Source organism: Rana temporaria, chromosome 3 (assembly GCF_905171775.1).
Source record: "Rana temporaria chromosome 3, aRanTem1.1, whole genome shotgun sequence".
Classification (NCBI taxonomy): domain Eukaryota; kingdom Metazoa; phylum Chordata; class Amphibia; order Anura; family Ranidae; genus Rana; species Rana temporaria.
Window position 1 is genome coordinate 167,036,567 of NC_053491.1, and position 23,557 is coordinate 167,060,123.

The 23,557-nt window shown below is 39.0% G+C and overlaps 1 protein-coding gene across 2 annotated transcripts in view; it reads right to left on the reverse strand.

Moving 5' to 3' along the window:
• Window positions 1-4,709: 4,709 nt before the first annotated feature.
• Window positions 4,710-23,557, reverse strand: part of CAV1 (caveolin 1) — an 81,598-nt gene continuing 62,750 nt past the window's right edge. For both annotated transcript variants that reach the window (XM_040343774.1, XM_040343775.1), the window contains one exon: window positions 4,710-5,807. In XM_040343774.1, the coding sequence (XP_040199708.1) occupies window positions 5,466-5,807 (342 nt within the window). In that variant the 3' untranslated portion in view covers window positions 4,710-5,465. The remainder of the gene's footprint in view (window positions 5,808-23,557) is intronic.

The window sequence follows — 23,557 nt, forward strand, 5'->3', positions numbered from 1 at the left end:
TAAAATGTCAAATGTTTATATTTATTAAACATACAGAAAAATGTATATGTGAGATTAAAAAGCACATTTTAAATGCTTTATTGCTGATCTTTATTTATATCTTATTGTAAACAGGTGTGTAAGATGTATACAACTTTTTTTGCATGGATTTCAACTACTTTTTGTTGACATACAGTTGTATTTAGTGGTATGTGATCTGTGAAGTTAAATACACAGTTGTTTCACAGAAGAACTGTTCCATAAACATACACTATTACCTCTGATAAGTGTGTGACTGTTTATGCACTGAGCAGACATTTATCTTTCCTTGAGATAACGGCAGTAATCACCAAAAAATTTTGTTTGGACAATGATTTTATTTGAAAAGTTGGCCATAGGGTGACTACAGAGATTGCAGAGAAATATAGTAGAAAGGAACACCAAAACCAAAAGATGAGAGAGTCCAAGATACTTTTAATTGTTCACAATTCAATCACATAAAACAGCTAGATACTCATTGTTGTTTGCCACTAAAATGACAGTAATGGCCGCTAAAAAAAAAAAGCGGCACTTTACCGCTGACGCCCCCAATGCCCGAGTGTGAATGTGCCCTTTAATATAATCTTTGTAATATATGAAAGCTACTTAGAAGAAGTACAATAAATAGGACTATTTTGGAGGTTAGAAGAGGAGGGAAAGAGGGGGAGAGGGAACCTTTGGGGACTTTGTGGGTGGTTAATATATATGTGTGTGTGTGTCTGTGTGTGTGTGTGTGTGTGTGTATCTGGGCCCTTGAATATCCATCCCTGAAGTAATACCATATTGATAGCTTCTGATGAAGAGGACTTTGTCCGAGAAACGTGTTTCTATAAGACTACTGTATGCAATTACTACAAATATCGATCGATTGGTTTTATACAATTGTTTTTTTTATTGTAGTCTGTTATAATATGGACTGAATATTGTACAATTTTATTAAATGTGAATACATTTTATTTTTTATCAAAAATGCTATGCCTTAAAAGTCCCATACATACACTATTAATATAGTTTTGATACAAAAAAACAAACAAATAAAATGTCAAATGTTTATATTTATTAAACATACAGAAAAATGTATATGTGAGATTAAAAAGCACATTTTAAATGCTTTATTGCTGATCTTTATTTATATCTTATTGTAAACAGGTGTGTAAGATGTATACAACTTTTTTTGCATGGATTTCAACTACTTTTTGTTGACATACAGTTGTATTTAGTGGTATGTGATCTGTGAAGTTAAATACACAGTTGTTTCACAGAAGAACTGTTCCATAAACATACACTATTACCTCTGATAAGTGTGTGACTGTTTATGCACTGAGCAGACATTTATCTTTCCTTGAGATAACGGCAGTAATCACCAAAAAATTTTGTTTGGACAATGATTTTATTTGAAAAGTTGGCCATAGGGTGACTACAGAGATTGCAGAGAAATATAGTAGAAAGGAACACCAAAACCAAAAGATGAGAGAGTCCAAGATACTTTTAATTGTTCACAATTCAATCACATAAAACAGCTAGATACTCATTGTTGTTTGCCAGCCACCTGACCAAAGCAAGTGAGCTCATTTGAAAGTCTTCTTTGGCTTTATTGCATGAATATGTTTTGAAGTCTCAGCACCCTTCCAATATGTCTTTACTGAGATTGCAGAGCAATCATTGATATATGATCATTTCCTAATATGGCAGTTATCAGACTGATTAGGCAACAATCATTTCATGTCTATGGGTGTTTCATCAATAGAGCCAAAAAATATAAGTTTAATTGTGATATCAAATGCATGCCATTTTAGGTTTCTACTAAATCATACTAATATAACCACTGAAAACTTCAAAGAGACCATGTACAGACCTAAATGCTAAAGAAAAGCATGCATGAGCACAAACTAGCTGTGCATTGGGAGATAATTGCTTCCAAAAGAGTTATCAGAGACAGGTATATTGCTTTATGTCAGATTCTCTTTAACGGTAGTTTTACTGGGACAAAAAAAACCCTTATCTACTTAGATCTCATCTGTGAAGCAACAAATATGTCTTACGCTAAAGTCCTACACAGAGACCCCCTTTTTCATTGCTGTTTTCAGTGTTTGAGGACTGACCTCGCACTAGTAGCACAGAAGGTCTCTGCGTTTTATGGTCACAGTATAATACCTGATTTTACCAGGAGGCAATGCTTTAGATGAAATTTTAAATGCTTCAGCTGAAGTCCTAAATTACATTTTCCATCCCTGGTGAAATCAGAATGCTAAGTTGAAGATGAGGTATGACGAGATTTGTCTGTGTTACTGCACAGAGGAGTTCCAAGACAATAATGTTACAAGAAAATTTACTTCGAAAGTTCTTTTAATGTCATTTGGCTATAGATAATCCTTAAAAAAAAGCTAATTGATTACAGGAATATAATACCTAATTTATATTATATGTATTCTAAAGCCCAACTATGATCTAATGTGTTTAATACAAGCAGTGCATCTCTACAGGTCACATTTTTATACTGCTACTTTAGACCCCATTCACACCTTCGCGTTTTGTCGCATGTAGCGCGACGCGAACAAACGCCAGAGGGACGAAAAGCAATGAAAGTCAATGGGGATGGTTCACATCTGAACGCTGATGCGCCTGACGCGCATCGCCTGTAGTCAAAAGAAGTTCTGGACCCTTTTCTGTCGCGCAATACGCGCGATATGCGCGTATTTGAGCGTTTTTGGTTTTCCATTGAAATCAATGTAAAACGCCAGATACGCGCGTATTGCGCGACAACAAGCGTTTGCTACAGGCGTTTTGTCAATAGAACTTGTCGCCCAGGCAGAAGATTTAAAAAATCTACCAACATAGCAACAAGTGATGAAAAGATGATAGTTTTTCCTATTGGCTAAAAAAAAAACGTCTAAGTACAAAAACGTCGGACAACGCTGTATGCAAACGCGCATATTAGCATGAATACGCGCGAAAAAAACGCCTAAAAAAAACGCCGGAAAACGACGCTATTGCCTACGCCTAGGTGTGAATGCAGCCTTAGAGTGCCCACTGGCAACATTTCATGAAAATCATTCTCTACAGCAGAAGTGTACAAGGTAGTGCAGCTGAACCATCTCTGTGATATTACATCACATGGTCATGCATAGAGAGTGCATAGGAGAGTTCCTTGCACTTGGCAGGCTTCCTGCACAACTATTCTGTGAATGGCAAATTATTTTTTTGGTGCCTCACCTGGGGAACATGCAAGGGCAGAAAGGGTTTCACATAGTTGCGTGGTTGGATCCAAATTTGGGGTTAATTTGTTCCACTGATTCAACTCAGACCCTTACCTATATAGCTATGCCGCTGATTGATTACCAGCTTCAAAACAGCACACTGATTATTCTTTTGTAAATTGTCAAAAGCATAATATACTTGGATAGTTTATTCATTCTTGGCAAGTCCGGTATTATTAAAAGCAGTGCCATATACATATTTTATTTTATAGTGTGAGAAACATGCAAAAATAACAATAAACTATATATATATATATATATATATATATATATATATATATATATATATATATATATATATATATATATATATATATATATATATATATATATATATATATATATATATATATATTGATTAATAAACACATTATATCCAAAACATCAAGCTATGTCTGAGCTAGACAAAAGTAGACAAATTAGAGTTTTATATTTAAAATTAAATTGAGCCACATACACAAAAAGTTGTCTAAACCAATTAAACTAATCAACGTAGGATCAATTGAGCAATCGTATAGTATTTAAAATAATTTTAGATAAATGCTTTACAGTGTCTAATCTTTCTAGTAAAACATACATATTTTGAAAATCATATGACATTTTTCAAGAAAAGAAAAAAAAACACAGAAGGAACCATTAACCATTAAATGTCTAGACATTGGGGGGGGGGGGTTAATAAAGCTGCTGTGCCACTTTTCTGAGGTTAATCTCTCTGGTTCATGCATTCAAATTCATGAAACATATATGATACTTTTGGTTCTGACAGTGGCTCATGCGCCAAATTCAGGTAGTACTAAACTGTGGCACTTTTATATTGTGGCGCAATGAATATGCCAAACTCAAAATAATATACAGAGAGCTCACACTCTATTGATTTTGCTAAAGTGTCTCACATACAGGCATACCCCACTTTTAAGTACACAATGGGGTTTATTTACTAAAGCTGGAAAGTGCAAAATCAGGCTCACTTCTGCATAGAAACCAATGAGCTTCCAGCTTTTATTACCAAAGCTTAATTGAACAAGCTGGGGTTTGAAGCTCATTGTGTTTTTATGCAGAAGTGAACCTGATTTTGCACTCTACATCTTTAGTAAATAAACCCCATTGTGTACTTAAAATGGGAGGTATGCCAGTACGTTCTAAAAATGGTGCAGCATGTGCTAAAGTCAAATACAAGTTCTAGACAGGTACATAAATTTGGTGCATACTGCACCAATTTTAGAAGGCATGAGAGACACTTTCACAAAATCTGTCTGCGGCAGTCTTTATGAATTCTTGGGATTGTCTCCTTCAGAAAAAGTAAGTGGCAGTGATGTATTATCAGATCTGACACAGATTGGGCCTATTAGTAAATTAAGTATCTAATGATCTTGCTTTATTACAGAAAGGCATCTAGAACCATAAAACAGTTTTTTTAATTAAATGCAACTTGTCTTTGGCAATTCAACATTATGCCCTTTATTGATGAAATAGTGTTTGGTACTTTTTCATATTTTTAAAAACTTAGCTTTAATAAACGCCATTTGCTTAATGTCCATTAAAACAATACAAATGCTTTAACAAAAAAGAACAGACTTTCATCAGAATCCATGAAATGTTAAAAAAAGAATGTTCGTGATAAGTGGTTACATTTACACATTTGCTATTTACTGAAAACTCTTGCTATTACAGTAGGCATAGAAATAATCAAGCTTCTCCGTTAAACTGAGCTACAGAGCTTCCGTTAAATACATTTACGGTATATACATTTGACAAAACTGCAAGCATCTCTCAGTATGTTTGCGTTTGTTGCTTTTGAAATAAAAAATGTGAACTGTCTCAGCTGTAGTCTATTAACATTCTTTTACAGACCTGCATCAGCTTGAGAAATGAACCAAATAATACAATCTTCATCAGTTCGTTGTTAATCAGATACCTGCCCACCTATTGCTTGCATCCTTTTAATTATAACATGTAAGCAATTTGTGGATAGAAAAGCAAAAATACAGTATTTCACAAAGAGACAACAAAACGGCATGTAGCTGGTAACAGAAAAAATGTATTTTATCACAAAACAAACACTCCTTTATACTTAAATCTTCTAAAAGGGTAAAGATTTTGCCCCAGGATACATACTCTAGTTACTGATCCTGTGTCAGTGCTCATAAAATATTGACACATTTCTGACATATAACTCTGTTTGGATGTCACCTATACTTCTTTGCGTACAGTAATTCGAACAAAGCTGAACACCTTGCCAATGGCTTCAAACAATGGATCACAGAATGTGTGGATGCAGATGGAGTAGACTCGGCTAATGCACTGAATTTCAATCAAGTAGCTTTTTATGCATGGAACTACAGCCCAGATGTGGAGGAATGAAAGGATGGCAAAATAAATGCCCCAAATAAGTGACAATGGTATTCCAAAGATTGCAGACAGTAAGCGGTAGAACCAGTATTTAGTCACTGTGAATGTAGTGAAGCTTGCTTTCCAAATCCCATCAAAACTATGGGTTCCCTCAGGTTCAGCTATCACATCTTCAAACTCAATCTGAAATAAAACAAAGAAAACAAATTAAATGTAATACCAATTTTACTAAAGCAGAACTATTGCATATACATCCATGGTAATGTTATTTATATTATCATATGGATGAAAAACACATGTTGGTACTACTATTGTAATACATGAATCTACCAGGAACAAGCTTTAACATGAACATTAATTATGCTCTACTTATCTATTTTATCTGTTCATTGGAAACTTCTTGTCTTAAGCTTGTACTATATGGTATGGAACTTCAAGCCTGATCTTATCCAACTGTTTAGTATGAGTAACAAGAACTTATATCGTTCATATTTTTTTCTCTAGGAAGGACATCAACTGAAAATCCACATGTAGTGAACTATTTATTGCATAAAACATTCTTCTCAACCACACCAACTATTTCTCCCCCTATTACCAAAGATCCAGCATTGTTTATTCCCACTGGGCACAGTCCGGCCCCTATAACGTCTGAAGGACAGCAAACTGGCCTTTTCTTTAGAATGCTCGGAGACCCCAAAGTATTGAAAGGTGACTCAGGCCTCGTACACACGACCGAGGAACTCGACGGGCGAAACACATCGTTTTGCTCGTCGAGTTCCTTGTTAGGCTGCCAAGGAACTTGATGTGCCGATTTTCTCCATTCCCGTCGAGGAAAAAGAGAACATGCTCTCTTTTTGGCTCGACGAGTTCCTCGACAGTTTCCTCGTCGAAAAATGTACACACGACCGGTTTCCTCGGCAAAAAAAAAAAACAGCAAGTTTCTTGCTGGTTTTTGCCGAGAAACTCGGTCATTTAGAAATGTTGTGTAGGTCTTCATGGGACTAATGAAAATATTATAGACAAAAATTGTAAACTCACGAAGGAAATGAAAAGAGGAGGATGAAGGAAAATATATACCTTTATAGTGAGATATACTTACAAGTTGGTCCAAGACTCTAAACAAACACACATACATACACACACCTATAGAACACCATACATTTTTAGGAAACACAATATTTACTGAGTATTTACCCTTCCTTTGTCGTTGGTGATTAACACTTTAACTTTTTTCACAACACCTTAGCAAATACAATTTAGTTGATAATGATAACACTTCCAAACTCTTCATATTGTGTTCTTACACTTTCACATTATTTTCTATGCTGATGACTATTTCAAAGGTTACAGAATTGCATTTCAAAATTATACTGCGGGAAATCATTAAAAATGGCATTGCCATAATCATCTACAAAAGTTAGACTCATCTGATATTAAATAAGTAAATCTGTATAGCAAATAGAATTGCAAATAACCCGGTTGCACATGTGGGAACTACTTTTCGCTTGCAAATGACTTTCTATCCAATTTTAAAGTTACATCTCAGATAGAATGCTTCAGAATTTACATATATATTTTCCTCCCATCAAATCCTTAGTTTGATAATATTTTTCATGATGATTTACTGAAATGAGTATCCTTCAGTTAGTTAACGAAGATGGTCTAAGGGCCTCACCTCAATCAGCATAGGTAGTAACTCATATGTAATCAGAATAAGACGGCACATTTTGCCCATCAGCAATACAAGGCATCTCAGTAAAAATTATTTAAGTTTGATAGAGTGGGTGAGCAATATAAAACAAGCTGTTATATTGGGTAAGGGAGCTGTCATTTCCTGGGAATGACATCAAAGGAATTCTTAGATGAATTATTCCTCGGAATTGCTACTGATGTTTTATTAGTAAGAAACCTTTACATATTTCAATTTATTAAAAAGCCTAATAACATTCAAACATGTCGAACCCTCTGACATGCTATCTGCATTTTAATATCCAGTTAATGGAATCGAGAAAGTTAATTCCAAAATAAATAAAAACTTTTATTTACATGTACATGGTTTAACGGAGTGTCCATTCAATTATTCATGCATATAAATTATTTAGTAACAAAGTTATCAGAGTAATTCACTAAATAAAATGGTGGCTCTGGACGCCATTGTACATCCAGTGCATTAACAAAATACATTGCCCTATAAAATGGCAGCTTTATAAGTGCACAATATCTTGTGACTACAGGATAGGGAAAAATTAGAGGATTTGTAGAGTCTCTTACTTAGTCTACAATAAAAACATCAGTGGAAGTACCTTTGCTCCAAGATGGGAAAATTGATACAACAAAGAACTAAAGGGTAGGGGCAGGGTTCAATCCAGCTGTATGTAGATTCAAATCATTCCAATTGCATTAACTCAGTGACATGACATGAACCCAACTTGACTTAGCTAAAGCAATATTCTGCTCCCATAGAAAATGAACCCCAGTGTGTCTGGTATTGCATAACATCATAAAATATAATAACGTACGAATTTAGAATGGTGTGGTGAGAGAACCACTGTCAGGTTTTTACTACTGTCTTTGGGCCAGATTCACGTAGAAGTGCGAGGGCGTAACGTATCGTAGATATGTTACACCGCCGCAAGTTTTCATCGCAAGTGCCTGATTCACGAAGCACTTGCAATGAAAACCTACGCCGGCGGCCTCCGGCGTAAGCCCGCGTAATTCAAAGGGGCGTGTGCCATTTAAATTAGGCGCGCTCCCGCGCCGGACCTACTGCGCATGCTCCGTTTCGAAATTCCCGCCGTGCTTTGCGCGGAGTAACGTCATTTTTTCGAAAGGCGACGTGCGTAGCGTACTTCCGTATTCCCGGACGTCTTACCTAAGAATTTTTTTTTTTAATTTTGAGGCGGGAACGACGGCCATACTTTACCATGGGCTGTGTAAAGTTAGGGCAGCTAAAACGACGACTAACTTTGCGACGGGAAACTAGACTAGCAGCGACGTAGCGAACGCGAAAAAACGTTGTGGATCGCCGTAAGTACTAATTTGCATACCCGACGCTGGTTTAAGACGCAAACTCCCCCCAGCGGTGGCCGAGGTATTGCATCCTAAGGTCCGACAGTGTAATTCAATTACACCTGTCGGATCTTAGGGCTAACTATGCGTAATTGATTCTATGAATCAGTCGCATAGTTAGGAAGCCCCTAAAACAGAGATACGCTGTCGTATCAGGAGATACGCTGTCGTATCTCTTTTGTGAATCTGGCCCTATGTTCCCATCAGGGAGATTCTCTCTCTAACTTTCCTGATCACCAATGCTAACAGGGAATTAAAGTCAGTAAGGTTGAATCCAAAATTTTGAGTTACCACCAAACCAGGAATAGTGGGGAAATCTTACATTAGAAAGCTATATGCTGTTGACAGTACATGAAGGGAACTATCTCTCCCCTGTGAGACAATGGGGTTGATTTACTGAAGGAAAATAAGTTGTTCAGTTTGCAAGGGATTTTTCTATAGCTTAGTGAATGAGGTGAAAATTCACTTTGCAAAAGAAAACCCAATCATGTGCAAGGAAAACATTTTTCGCTTGCACAGGATTGAATGATGGAAGTCAACAGAATTTTACTTCATTCACTAAGCAATGCTCTCGCACAGAGAACAGCCTATTGCTGACAGCAGTTCTAACCGTCTCCTACTCTATCCAAAGTGAAAATAAGTTTTCGATTTGGATTTACTTTAACCACCTCAACACTTTCACCCCCTTCCTGCCCAAGCCCTTTTTTAGCTTTCAGCGCTGTCACAATTTGAATGACAATTGCGCGGTTATGCTACACTTTACCCAAATGAAATGTTAATAATTTTTTCCCCACAAATAGAGCTTTCCATTGGTGGTATTTGATCACCTCTGCGGTTTTTATTTTTTTTCGCTATAAACAAAAGAAGAGCGACAATTTAAAAAAAAAGCAATATTTTTTTAGTTTTTGCTATAATAAATATCAAAATATTTAAATATATATAAAAAAAGTTATTTTTTCCTCATACGTATTCTTCTACATATTTTTGGTAAAAAAAATCACAATAAGCGTATATTGATTGGTTTGCACAAAAGTTATAGTGGCTACAAAATAGGGGATAGTTTTATAGCATTTTTATTTTTTTATTTTTTTTACTAGTAATGGCGGGGATCAGTGATTTTTATCGTGACTGTGATATTGCGGCGGACACACCGGACACTTTTGACACTATTTTGGGACCATTCACATTTATACAGTGAACAGTGCTATAAATGTGCACTGATTACTGTGAAAATGTGACCGGCAGGGAAGGGGTTAACACTAGGGGGCGATCAAGGGGTTAAATGTGTACCCTAGTGAGTGATTCTAACTGTATGGGGAGGGGACTGACTGGGGGAGGTGACCGATCTGTGTCACTATGCACAAGGGATACAGCATCGGTCTCCTCTCCCTGACAGGACGTGGATCTCTGTGTTTACACACAGAGAACCATGGTCCTGCTCAGTTACTGGGCAATCGTGGGTGCCCGGCTGACATTGCGGCCGCCGGGCACGCGCACGGGGTTCCCAGTAACGCAGCGGGTGCGTGCGCGCCAGCGGGTGTGTGCGCGCCAGCGGCGGCGCGCACGCCCCCCCTAGTGGCTCAGCAAGGTGAGGACGTCATATGACGTCCTCTCAGAACAAGAGAAATTGACGGTGGCCGGTAGTAAAGTGGTTAAACTTGACAGAACCATGTGGGGAAAAAAGTACAAATTTTGATGCCGTGATGAAGTTATTCCATACACATAAAGCGCAATACGCTGACTTGAGTGGTGCTTACATGGTGTTTCTCAGTGTAACACAAATCTAGAAATACTACACTTTAACTATTATTTGTAGTAAAATGGGCATTGTTTCTTTTTGTACATTTTGATAACTACATCTACTTGTGCTTTATGGCAAACTAATAGTTTATGCTGACCTTTTTGAGTAAATTATCTTATCAATAAACTTACCAACCTCTGTCACTGGGCATAAAAAAATTAGGCTCCACAAACTAAATAATGGAACTTTGCCACAAAACTATAAGGTCTGTGGAAGAACAGCATTATAAGCAATCATACCAGGAGGAAGTTCATTGTTTATCTCTTTCAGAACAATCCCTGGCTATTGATGAAACAAAATCTCAAGCAGAGGCTTTAGAATTTAGCCTTCCACCCCATTTTGTATATATTTGCAGACCCGAGGACTTTGTAGTTCTATTATCTAATATTAATCAGAATTTAAATATGGTGCAGGCTATGTCTGTTCTTTCTTCTGGGGATGTAATACAAAGATAAAAAAACAAACACTCAGCTGGAACATTATCATGAATTTGAATTTAATTATGCAAGCCAAGACATTTTGCTGTGCTGTTGAGCTTTAATATATACGGATCAAAGGTGATAAAGAGATACCATGGTGTCAATGCTTTTTATGCAAATCACAGGCCAAAATCCAACCAGAATCAGTATTTTTCAGTTCTAAAATGTATTCGTGGTCGGTGATCCCTAATTAGCTTTCAGGCCACTTGTTTCTTACAGTTTTAGCTGATGATACTAGTAGTTACCTCTCAGCAGGTGATTAGTACATGTATCTAGGAACCCTTGCTGAATTTTATTATACATCAGAGTAAAAAATATATTGTGTATTAAAAAGAAGAATATGGCTTGTGCAAATATATGGGATGGCAGCTCAAGATTAAGGCCTCGTACACACAACCGAGTTTCTCAGCAAAAACCAGCAAGAAACTTGCTGGGAGAATTTTTTTTGCCGAGGAAACCGGTCGTGTGTACATTTTTCGACGAGGAAACCATCGAGGAACTCGACAAGCCAAAAAGAGAGCATGTTCTCTATTTCCTTGACGGGAATGGAGAAAATTGGCTTGTCGAGTTCCTCGACAGCCTAACAAGGAAATCGACGAGGAGAACGATGTGTTTCGCCCGTCGAGTTTCTCAGTCGTGTGTACAAGGCTTAAGGCTACCAAGACCTTTGGTCAAGAAACAGACATGAAATCAGACGTCTCATTTAATGTCTGTTTCTTGACCAAAGTTCTTGGTAGCCTTAATCTTGAGCTGCCATCCCATATATGTGCCAAAGCCATATTATTCTTTTTAATAGGCAATATATTTTTTACTATGTATGTATGTATAATAACATTTATAGTATTTTATATTTCTGGTTTTGGAGTTATTTTGTTTGATGTGTCCAGAATAGTTCCTACTCCATTGGAGGCTATGTCTATGTTGTGTTTAGACTGGGATGATGGCACCCTCACAACTCTCTACCATATACATGCTTGTTGAATTAAATATATGTATTAAAACCTGAAGCAAAAGAGAGTTTGTTTAAATTATGTAACTTCATTAACATATTTAGCTATATTACCAAAGTTTGTAAGATATTTCTTGGGCCACTTACTAAAATCAGACTAAAACAGTCTTATATACCATGTTCCATTAGGACAAAATGTCAGAAGTAATGCAGCTAAATGTTTCCTCTATTTGATAATCACATCTCAGACCTACACTCCAGTTACAACTGAAATCAAAGCCTACAAAAAATATAGCCCACCTGTCCATTTTTTTTTTTTTTATCCAGGCACCATATCCTTCTAGTAGCAACCTGGTAATCTGGGAACATGCCTGCTTTGGATGTCAAATTCAAGTTGGCTCCTTAGGGCAGGTGCTTTTTTTTATTAATTGAGGAGTATGAGTTAAAGGTATGGATGGACCATAAAACTTCTGTTCTCTCTTCGCCTGAGGTGGTCTGTGAAATCTGAAGCTGTAGCATAAAACACTCATATTTAGGTCATGTGCATCTTTAAAAAAATTCCCAGCTAAAAACCTTGTTTTAGACATATGCTATGGCATGATGCCAGAATGGTGTGCAGCACCCTGCTCCCAAAGATGGGGGCGCTATTCCAAATTTAGTTGGGCCCAGACCTGTTAAATTGTGTATACATTTTCCTCTGTTCTGGCTGTGGTACTGCCTGGTAGTATTTTTCCTTTGTTGCCTGTGGGTAACGTTGCCACTTCAGGCCCATGTTGAAATGCAGGTGTACCATGGTGTATTGAGTGTTCCTCCTTGGCAGCAGTACGGTGTGAGTGGTGAGGAGGGGATACTTAAGGGGCAGACGCTGTTTTTCGGGGTCCTTCGCCTCGTGGCCCTCCTGGCCCTGGGTTTCCTCGGCAAAAAAGCTCTCCCACCAAGTTTCTTGATGGATTCTGCCGAGGAAACCGGTCGTGTGTACGAGGCCTATGGAATCTTTTTGGTAAATTTAAGTTTGCAAGAAAAAGTGAAAGAAGGTCAACCGCAATTTGCTTTCATGGAGGGTTTTCAAATATTTATCAAAAAAAGATATCCCAGTAATTCATAACACCATAGAAAGCCCATTCAAAGGGGAAAGCTGATAACATTTAATACATCATAAAACCTCTAATTTACTGTTAAATTATAAAATAGATGTTCATTCCTATCTGCTTGATATTAGTAAAAGTCTACTCATAGTCATGGGTTAGCAATCTGCCCTGACTCTCCAGTTCCATAAATTCCCACTCACATATCTGGCCTGCATCCCAAAATAAATACCAGGGCCTGGGAAAACTGTCAGACTACCTAATATCACTTCACAATATGTACTGAAAGAGAACCAAACTCAAGTTTTACTTCATTCTATGTTAGTTATACATATGAAAGAATAGGCGTTAGAACATTTTATTTATCTAGAATTCCCCCTATTATCAGTTTTCTTTTTCTTTAAAGCTCCTGATTATGTGTAACTCCACTGCTCCTTAAATTATGGCAATAAGGCCCTTTTCTCAAGTTTGACTGCGAAAGTGGAAATACACTTTAGGTCAAGTTGCAGAGCGTTTCCTGCATTATCCCTAAAATGTTACCACAACAAACTCTTTCATCTTTGGTATACCCTCAAAGGCCTCTCTTAAAAGTCTAGAGCAGGGGTGTCAAACTCCATTTCCTTGCAGGCCACATCAGCATTATGGTTCCCCTCAAATGGTCGGTTGTATCAGCACCCTGCCCCCCTTACATCAGATGTTAAGAGCCCCCCCACCATCAGAAGTCGAGCATCCCCCCCACTATCCCTTACAGCAATGCATCCACTTGCCTTGTGCTGCTACCAGGAGGGCTGGACAGAGAAGTGCAGGATCTGGTGGGGGAGTCCTATCTCTCTGCTGCTGACTGCTGAGACCAGGTGGGGGTGGAGACAAGGGGGGGACCACATGAAATGGCCTGAAGGGCTGGATTCGGCCCGCGGGCCTTGTGTTTAACACCTGTGGTCTAGAAGGTTGCCAGGGTGCATTGTTTCTTACTAAAATACTGGGCTGATCATGTCATCACAATAATTTCACACATTTCATTTCAGTGCCCCAGTCCAAACCCCAAAATACATCTAGAATCGTGCTCTGTAATAGATTTAAAGACTTGATTGTAAATGTCATGTTAACAAAACACTCAAAGGAGAACTGGATCAAAATTAATATGGAAAAAAAAATCTTTCCCTCCAAATTAGGGTATAGTTTATGCTAGACATTCACGTCTTTGTCAGCTAGTGTACGCAAATCACAGGGCTTACTTTTAACAGCCAAACACTGGGATGTAGCTGGCCACCAGTATAAAACAAAAGTGTTTGTTTAACTTGCATTCCCTTTGCTCACAAATGCCAACATCTCCTTCTAGAACACTTTTGGACTGCATCTGCTAAGCTATTCAATGCAACTTAAAGGAAAAACACACTAAAATCTATATATTTAAATACTACATTGTATTCATTTTTTTAAAGAAAAATTGGAAAGAAAAAAAAAATATCTAAATTTGCAGCCTGCAGTCAAATGCCAAAAAATCTAATTATACTTCCTTGCAATCATGAGAACTGTACACTGTGTACAGAACAACCCAGAAATCGCACTCTCCGGTCATGTAATCATTTAGAACTTGGGAAGAAATTTAAAGCAACAGTGGTCATTAAAGTGAATCCAACCCTGAAAACAAAAAATGAAAAATATTGCAGCTTACCAGTTACCTGTCACCAACCACCTTCAGAACATTTTCAGCAAGTACAGAAATACCTGTTGGTCTTGCTAGAAACTAAATGTACTTGTCACATCTTGTGAGCTGCAAAATCAGCATAAACAATGTTATCATTCTTTTGTAAAACTGCTACTCCCATCATTCACTACATAATGGAGATAAACAAAGGCAGTCATATTTGAAGTCCAGCCTATGCAATAACCATGGCTGCTTCCATAGATGCCATGGAGAAGTGAGTGCATAGGCGTGCGCAAGAGGTGTGCCTGGGTACACCTTAATCCTGGGGTTGGCAAACCATCATTGGTCGAGCGGGTGACAGGAAAACCACAATACTTCCTTGCTGACCCTCATAACCTGGACAGGAAAAGCCTTGAGGGTGAAATTTTGTGGAACTGATCTGTATTTTCCTCCTGCAGCAGCCGAAAGTGGGCTTCTCCTTATCTCCCTCTCGTCGACATTCAGCTGCCACTGTAGGAATATACAGGGGATAGGAACCAATATATGCCACCCCCAGCACCCCTCCTGTCCCTGTTACTCTTCTTACTGTTGCCTGGGTCCCCTTGTGTGCTCCCTGGCTCCCGCTTCATCCCATTATTTCAGGATGGAGTGTGGGGAAGAGGCCGGTAAATATGCCAAACGCATATGTGTGAGCTTTGGGGTGCACACCCTAATGCAATAGGCTGCACTCACCTATGAGTGAGTGTAAAGCCTGGTACACACTATTCACTTTTTTGCATTCAACTGTCAGCTCGGGTAGGTGCCACTGTAATAACGATTCGACTTTAGTACAGCGATCTCCCCCACTGAACTGTTGTGTTCTGACAAGGGGCCCCCTTCACCCTTTATTCCCCCCCACCCCCACCAGAACACTCAGATCAACACTCTCTGCCATTGTCTGAGAGCGCTGATCGGGAGTTGGTCGGCTGCTGGTTTTCCAGCATGCTCACCCGACAGAAGCCGGTCAAGCGGCCGACTTCTGTTGGATAGGGTGCCATACACATGAGCTGAATGTCAGACGATATTTATTCTGCAGCATTTGGGCCTGTGTGTATGGGGCTTTACCAAGAAGTTACAGGAAGTTTGTTATTCATAGCATTACCAGAACAAAATAAGGGAAAACGCCTGAAAAAATATGCTTATGCAGTTTTTTGGGTTTAGATATGAATTAAGTTTACTGTAGTGAATCCTCCATCACTGGTAAAATACTTGTCCTATGTCTATAGGCGTGGTGACAATGTTGGGTATGATGACAGCACCGGGATTGCATATTCCCACTTAGCACTTTTTTTTTAGGAAGTTGCTGCAATGACATGTCCCAGTAACAACAGAAGCAGGAAAGAATTTTCAATGATGTTTGCTAAATTCCAACGAGTTGATTTACTAAAGGCAAAAAGGCTGTTCATTTTGCAAGGGAATTTTTGCTTTTTATGGGGAATTTTTCCTTAGCTTATTAAATTAGGTGAAGATCTGCTGTCTTCAATCATCTACTTATGTTTGGGTAAGAATGTAGTTTCTTGAAATGTTCCTTGCAATATGATTGGGATTTCTTAGCAAAGTGATCTTTCACCAAGTTGACTAAGTTCAAGAGGGGATCTGCCCTGGTTAAAAATAATTAAAAGTCATCATACACATACTGTAGCTGCTGACTTTTAATATTAGGGCACTTCCCTGTCCAGGGAGTCCGCAATGTCAGCACCCCAGCAGATCTTCAGATCGACTCCTGGGTGCTGCCGCCACCATTTCTGGTAAGGGAACCCAGCAGTGAAGCCTTTTCAGCTTTCGGCTTCACAGCTGGTTTCCTACTGTGCATGTGTGAAGCGCGCTGTGTTTTTTCAATTGGCCTGTCGACGGGGGAAGGAGGAGGGGGGGGCAAACTTCTGGGAGATTGCGCCCCATCAAAAATAGGTTACCGTTCCCCCCTCCCCCCTGAAAGGTGCCAAATGTAGCACCGGAGGGGGGAGGAAGCATAAAAGCAGAAGTTTCACTTTTGGGTGGAACTCCACTTTAAGGTAAAATTCCTTTGCAAAGTGAACACCATATTTGCCTTTAGTAAATCAACTTCCTGGTATCCAATCATGTGCAAGGGAGAATACATTTTTTTTTAAATAGAACATAAATGGATATTCAAAGCATGCAAAGGGGTGTATTTACTAAAGACATATAGGCTGTGCACTTTGCAATCACAGTTGCACTTATATTCCTCAGAGCTTAGTGAACATGGTAAAACTCTGTTGGTTTCCATAATCCAATCATGTGCAAGCAAAAATGCCTTTTTTTTTTTTTGTTTCCTTGCATCTGATTGTGTATTCTTTACAAAGTGAATCTTTACCGAATTCACTAAGCTCTGGTGGAAAGTAAGTGCAACTGCACTTCCACAGTCTATTTGCCTTTAGTAAATCCACCCCACAGCTTCGCTAATTTCTTACCATTTACGTAGCAAAATTAAAATGCAGAATAACTACAGTATATACATTAACAACTAGGCCTGTCTTAACAACATCCTAGCAATGTCCTGGGAGTATTTCAGTCAGGCTTCAGGACGTACGTAATGGCCTACAGTTACACCTACAGCAAGGGCATTATTCAACTATAGTCCCAAATTTATGTTGTATTGTCCCAGGCAACCATGAGAAAACGTAAGTTCTTCTGTGAACAATATATATTTTCTCTACCACTATTTTTTGATAAAGCAAAATCTTTTACCCTTGGGGGAATATGGCTGACAATGCGATGCTCCCCCAGGATTTGAAGGACACCAATTAGTGATTACATGGCCCTCTGTATCAGGCTGGGTTCACACTGGAAAACGCAGCGGCTCACAGCAGGAGTCCGGTGCGTCTCCATTCACCATTTCAGGTGCGATTTCAGCCAAAAATTTTGGTCTGAATTCGGACCTGAAACATTTCCACCGGAGCCGCAGCGGAGGTGTGTGAACCAGCTCCATAGAGAGCCGGTCACATTGGGAATGGGAATTGGATGAGGGGAAACGCGCATTCAATTTGCAATAGTGTGAACCCAGCCAGTCTTTTTTTTGCAGCATAAGATGTCCACTCTTCTCCCAGCCACCACACATCTACAACAGGCAAACCTCTCTCCCAATGCTCTCTCTAACTGAGACAGAGCTCACCAATCACCAGACTCTCAGCCTGTTGGACCCTTTAAGAGGTGAAATATGTCTTCCTCTAGGAGTGTATACACTCCTAGAGGAAGACATATTTCACCTCTTAAAGGGTCCCAATATCTACTGAACAGGAAATGATGGGAAATCTCATCAGAAGACATTTATTTTTTAGGCTCTTCAATACAGGTCTGTATCTATCAGTTTGTTGAGGACAAAGAAAAAATAAAGAGGCTTTTCATTATGAAAAAAAAACAAGTACTGGCATACTCCACTTTTAAGTACACAATGGGGTTTATTTCCTAAAGATGTAGAGTGCAAAATCAGGTTCACTTCTGCATAGAAACTAATGAGCTTCTAACCCCAGCTTGTTCAATTAAGCTTTGGTAATAAAACCTAGAAGCTGATTGGTTTCTATGCAGAAGTGAGCCTGATTTTGTACTTTGCAACTTTAGTAAATAAACCCCATTGTGTACTTAAAAGTGGGGTATGCCTGTAGCTGTATAATGAATACTGTAGCTGTTGACTTTTAATAAAACACTTACCTGTCCAGGGATCTCACCTAGTTCTTCTGTACTCTTTGGGTTCCCGGCATCTTAACTGTGGGCATCCGGCTGTGCTGCTTGCGGCTTCATGCACACGTGCGGCACTTTGTGAATTCCACCGGCTCAAGTAGACATGGGGAGGGAGGGGAAAAGGAGAACTAGGCAATCCAAGCAGACGTGGGAGCCGGTACCTGTGAAAACCAGGTACTCACCCCCCCTAAAAAAAATGATATGCCAAATGTGGCAGAGGTGGGGGAGAGGAGGACTAAGGCTCCATGCACACTGAAGCTGATAAACTGCAGTTTATTGGTGTTTTGGCTTTCTTTTTTAAAGCCCATAAACTGAACTCTATGTTAGCCTATGTGCCCATGCACACCTGGGCGTTTTTTTAGTGTTAATGAGCTTTGGAGTTTATTGTCTTTTTTCTGAACGCCCGAAATTTGCGTTCAAAGTGCTAAACGCTAAAAAACGCAAAACGCTGAAAAACGCCGAAAAACTCAAAAACGCAGAGGCCAGCGTTTTTTAGCGTTTAAGAAAAAAAAGGCTACACTGAAAAACGCTGATTAAAGCTATTGCAAAACCGCTAAAAAACGTTGAAAGGCTTCCTGCAAAGCTACTGGCGTTTTTTAATAGCTTTTATCAGCTTCAGTGTGCATGAAGCCTAAAAATGGAAATTCCACTTTTGGTTGAAGTTCTGCTTTAACTGGAGTTTTTATATGAACTTTTTATTTTGGAACACAGAATATGTATAACTGATATTTTGTTAACATATCTCTGTATAGCTGAAGATATGTTATACATACATGCCAACATGCTGGAGAGAAAGGCATGATTCTAATATTCTCATGACACACTGGGTTATTTATTGCTATACTAGATTAGGCAGTTACTGACAGTCCTCCCATCCCGCTGAAACATTGTCTGTGATCTCTGAAGTGCCAAATTCATTTCTTATCATTCTGCAATGGGGGGAAAGGAACACATTCACCTTAAGCTGTTATGGAATGTTCTTCCTTTCTATTCTAGATTAAAAGTTTATCAGCAGACGAAATTCCTCAAATGTTGTCATAAATAACATTTTTCTTAGCAACATTACACAACAGTAATAGGAGAGCACTCTGAATTTGATAATAAGAATCCTTAAAAATATAAAATTCTGCCAATCTATAGAAGTAAAACAATCACAAACACTAAGCTATATACCCGACAGAAACACCACATTTTCTGATCACAGTCCCACGTTTGTAAAAATCATGACTTTACTATATTATAGTAGTGGGACATATATGTGGAATGTGGAAACCTTGCAAGAAGATCTGAACAAATTAATGGTGTGGGCAACGACATGGCAAATAAGTTTTAACCTGCCTGGCGGTGTTCCCGAGTCTGACTTGGGGTTAGATTTTCCTGCTGCGAGCGGTAACCCCGAGTCAGACTCGGGCTTGCCTCGCTAGATCCACAGGCAAAGTTACTTACCTTGTCCCTGGATCCAGCGATGCCACCGCGCTGTGTGAGCGAGCAGGACCTCGCTCGATTCACACAGTGCCTCCGTGTGACGCCGATCTCCGTTCCCTGCGACGTTACGACGCACGGGGACGGAGAACGGCGCCAAATTCAAAAAAGTAAACAAACACTATACATACAGTATACTGTAATCTTATAGATTACAGTACTGTATGTAAAAAAAACACACACCCCTTGTCCCTAGTGGTCTGTCCTGTGTCATGCATGTCATTTTATATAATAAAAACGTTTCTTTCTCCCTGCAAACTGTAGATTGTCCATAGCAACCAAAAGTGTCCCTTTATGTCAAAAATAGTTTTAGATCAGCTAAAAAACAGCGATAATAAATTATAATCACTTGCAGAATTGTGCGATAGCGATTTGTGGGGAAATTCGTCATAAAACAAAAAAAATAATGACAGCAACAATTCTGCAACTGAGCAAATTTCAGTGATTTTGATTTGATTACATTATTGAATAATTTTTATTATAATTATATTATTATTTGTTATAATTATTTATAATTATTTATTATATTATAATTTATAATTTTGTTTTTAAAAAAATTTCATACCCGGGATGCCTATTAGAAGCTTGTTTGGTCAGATTTAAGTGAGTTATTTCTAAAAATGACAGACCTACAATATAAAACGCCAAATTTCCTTGCAAATAATGGTACCGCTTTCAGCATGTTTTTTCTGAAAGAATCATACCGCCAGGGAGGTTAATGTAGAAAAATGAAAAATAATGCATTTGGGTGGCAAAAATATAAATGCTATTTACTCACTAGGGGGGAGAAGCTGTGGGGGAATCTAGGATGGAAAAGGACCTGGGGGGTCCTAGTAGACGACAGGCTCAGCAATGGCATGCAATGCCAAGCTGCTACAAGCAAAGCAAACAGAATATTGTCATGCATTAAAAAGGGGATTCCCTCCAGAGATAAAACGATAATTCTCCCAATCTACAAGACTCTGGTCCGGCCACACCTGGAATATGCTGTCCAGTTCTGGGCACCAGTCCTCAGAAAGGATATGCTGTGACTCAAGAGAGTCAAGAGAAGGGCAACAAAACTAATAAAGGGAATGGAGGACTTTAGTTATGAGGAAAGGTTATGAGCACTTAACTTCTTCTCTCTGGAGAAGAGACGCTTGAGAGGGGATAAGATTTCAATGTACAAATACTGTAACTCCACCCCTTTTACCTATGCTATTTTTGTTTGTATAAACATTTTGAGTTTGCAGCTATCAACTTACTGTATTAGATAAGCGCACTGTTTTTTCCACGTTATCACAAATACTGTACTGGTGACCCCACAATAGGGATAAAATGTTTCCACGAAAGAGAATTTAATAAGACACGTGGCCATTCACTAAAATTAGAAGAGAAGCAGTTTGACCTTAAACTACATAGAGGGTTCTTTACTGTAACAGCTGTTAGGATGTGGAATTCTCTTCCACAGGCAGTGGTTTTCACAGGAAGCATCAATAATTTCAAAAACTATTAGATAGGCACCTGAATGACCACAACATACAGGGATATACAATGTAATACTGACATATAAACACACACATTGGTTGGACTTGATGGACCTGTGTTTTTTTTCAACCTCACCTACTATGTTACTATGTGAAAACAGATGGCTGTCTTTAGATTTTTCTCAGAAATAAATGTATTGCCTTACAAAAGCTTCTCTAGTTAACTAAGAAATAATTTGTTCCTACCGAGTCTACAGTAACAGTGGCAGTGATCCGCTACCTTTATCTCATTTGTTGTAGGGTGAGCAGAGGGGTGTATCCTGGCCAGCTAACCTAGAGCTTCCAACTTGCTTGGCATTTCACAAGCTTGTTAGCCAGATTCAAGATTAAGGGCCAGATTCACATAGAAGTGCGGTGGCGTAACGTATGTCATTTACGTTACACAGCCGCAAGTTTTAAGCGCAAGTGCTTCACAAAGCACTTGCCTGTAAACTTGCGGCGGCGTAGCGTAAATCCGTCCGGCGCAAGCCCGCCTAATTCAAATGGGGCGTGTATCATTTAAATTAGGCGCGTTCCCGCGCCGAACGTACTGCGCATGCTCCGTTTTGAAATTTCCCGCTGTGCTTTGCGCGAAATGACGTCGCACCGACGTAATCTTTTGAACGGCGACGTGCGTTACGTCCTTTCCTATTCACGGACGACTTTTTTTTTAAATTCTACGTGGGAACGACGGCCATACTTTAACATGGGCAGTCTAAATATAAGCCACGAAATAGCAGTTGTAACTTTACGCCGGGAAAAGCCGACTAGCGACGACGTAAGAGAATGCGACGAACGCGCGTACCTTCGTGGATCGCCGTAAACAGCTAATTAGCATACCCGACGCGGAAAACGACGCAAACTCCTCCCAGCGGGCGCCGAAGTATTACACCTACGATCCGAAGGCGTACGAAGCCGTACGCCTGTCGGATGGAAGCCAAAAGCCGTCGTATCTTGGTTTGAGGATTCAAACTAAAGATACGACACGGCAAATTTGAAAATACGCCGGAGTATCAGTAGATACGCCGGCGTATTTCTACTGTGAATCTGGCCCTAAGTAATTAACAGCAACATAAATTCCACATTAATCTAGATTTCTGCAATGATGTAACTATTACATCATTCACCAAATTTGGTCTTACACTTAGCGATGTCACAAGGAACCATTATGCTGCTGATATTGTGTAAGCATGGGCAAGGAAAATATTGGTACATTAAATGATCTTACAATTTTTATTTTTAAAACAACCTTTTTTTTTAAATGGGTGTTTTTGTTAACTCCCCAGAAAACACATGACTTCCTTTTTTCTGGTCAACGAGGGTACTGAAACACCTGTGCCTATCGACATCAGACACAGGTGCTTTTGGAGGCGCTGCTATTATTTTGGAATCCCTCTCTATATAGTGATATTAGAAATCAAATTAAAGCATAAAGTAAAAGGAAAAGAAAATCCCAAATTTTGGGTTGTCCCCAGAAAAGTAATAGCGAGGAAATATTTCAACAGGGACAGTAGTTCCAATGACCTGGGGGTGCCCACGGAATTCCCTTATTTGTAAGGATTTCGTCTCATTTCCTGTTTGGCTATGGGACAGGAAGTGAAGGGAAATCTCAGCAATGGGACACAGATGGCGGAAAAAAATCTGACAGGGGTTTTAACCCTCCCTTACTCTAGCCAAAATTAGAAAAAAAAGATTCCCTTATAGTTTGTTAAACCCCTGCCCCCCCCCCCCCCCCTCCCCGGCACTATGGAGAGCACTATGGTGAATGTTATGACCGTGTTTCCCCGAAAAATAAGCCTGGGTCTTATATTAATTTTGGCAACAAAAGACACAGTAGGGCTTATTTTCGGGGTAGGTCTTACCATGTAATGTACAGTCTTCACTCTCCCTGTCTGACAGGAATCCCCAGTGTGAACCGAGTCAAAATGCTTGGAAAATCCTATAATCAAGTCTATTACAGTAGTATACAAGGTACAATGTGTGTGTTTCTTTAATATAATTGTGCCAAATACCTTCATTATAGCGCCGTTTTGCGGTTCTGTGACCCACTGGAGCTTTCTTTCTTACAATTATATTACAGAAACACACACATTGTACATTATATACTACTGCAATAGAGTGAATTATAAGATTTAACAAGCATTTTAAACTAGGGCTTATTTTCGGGTTAGGGCTTATAT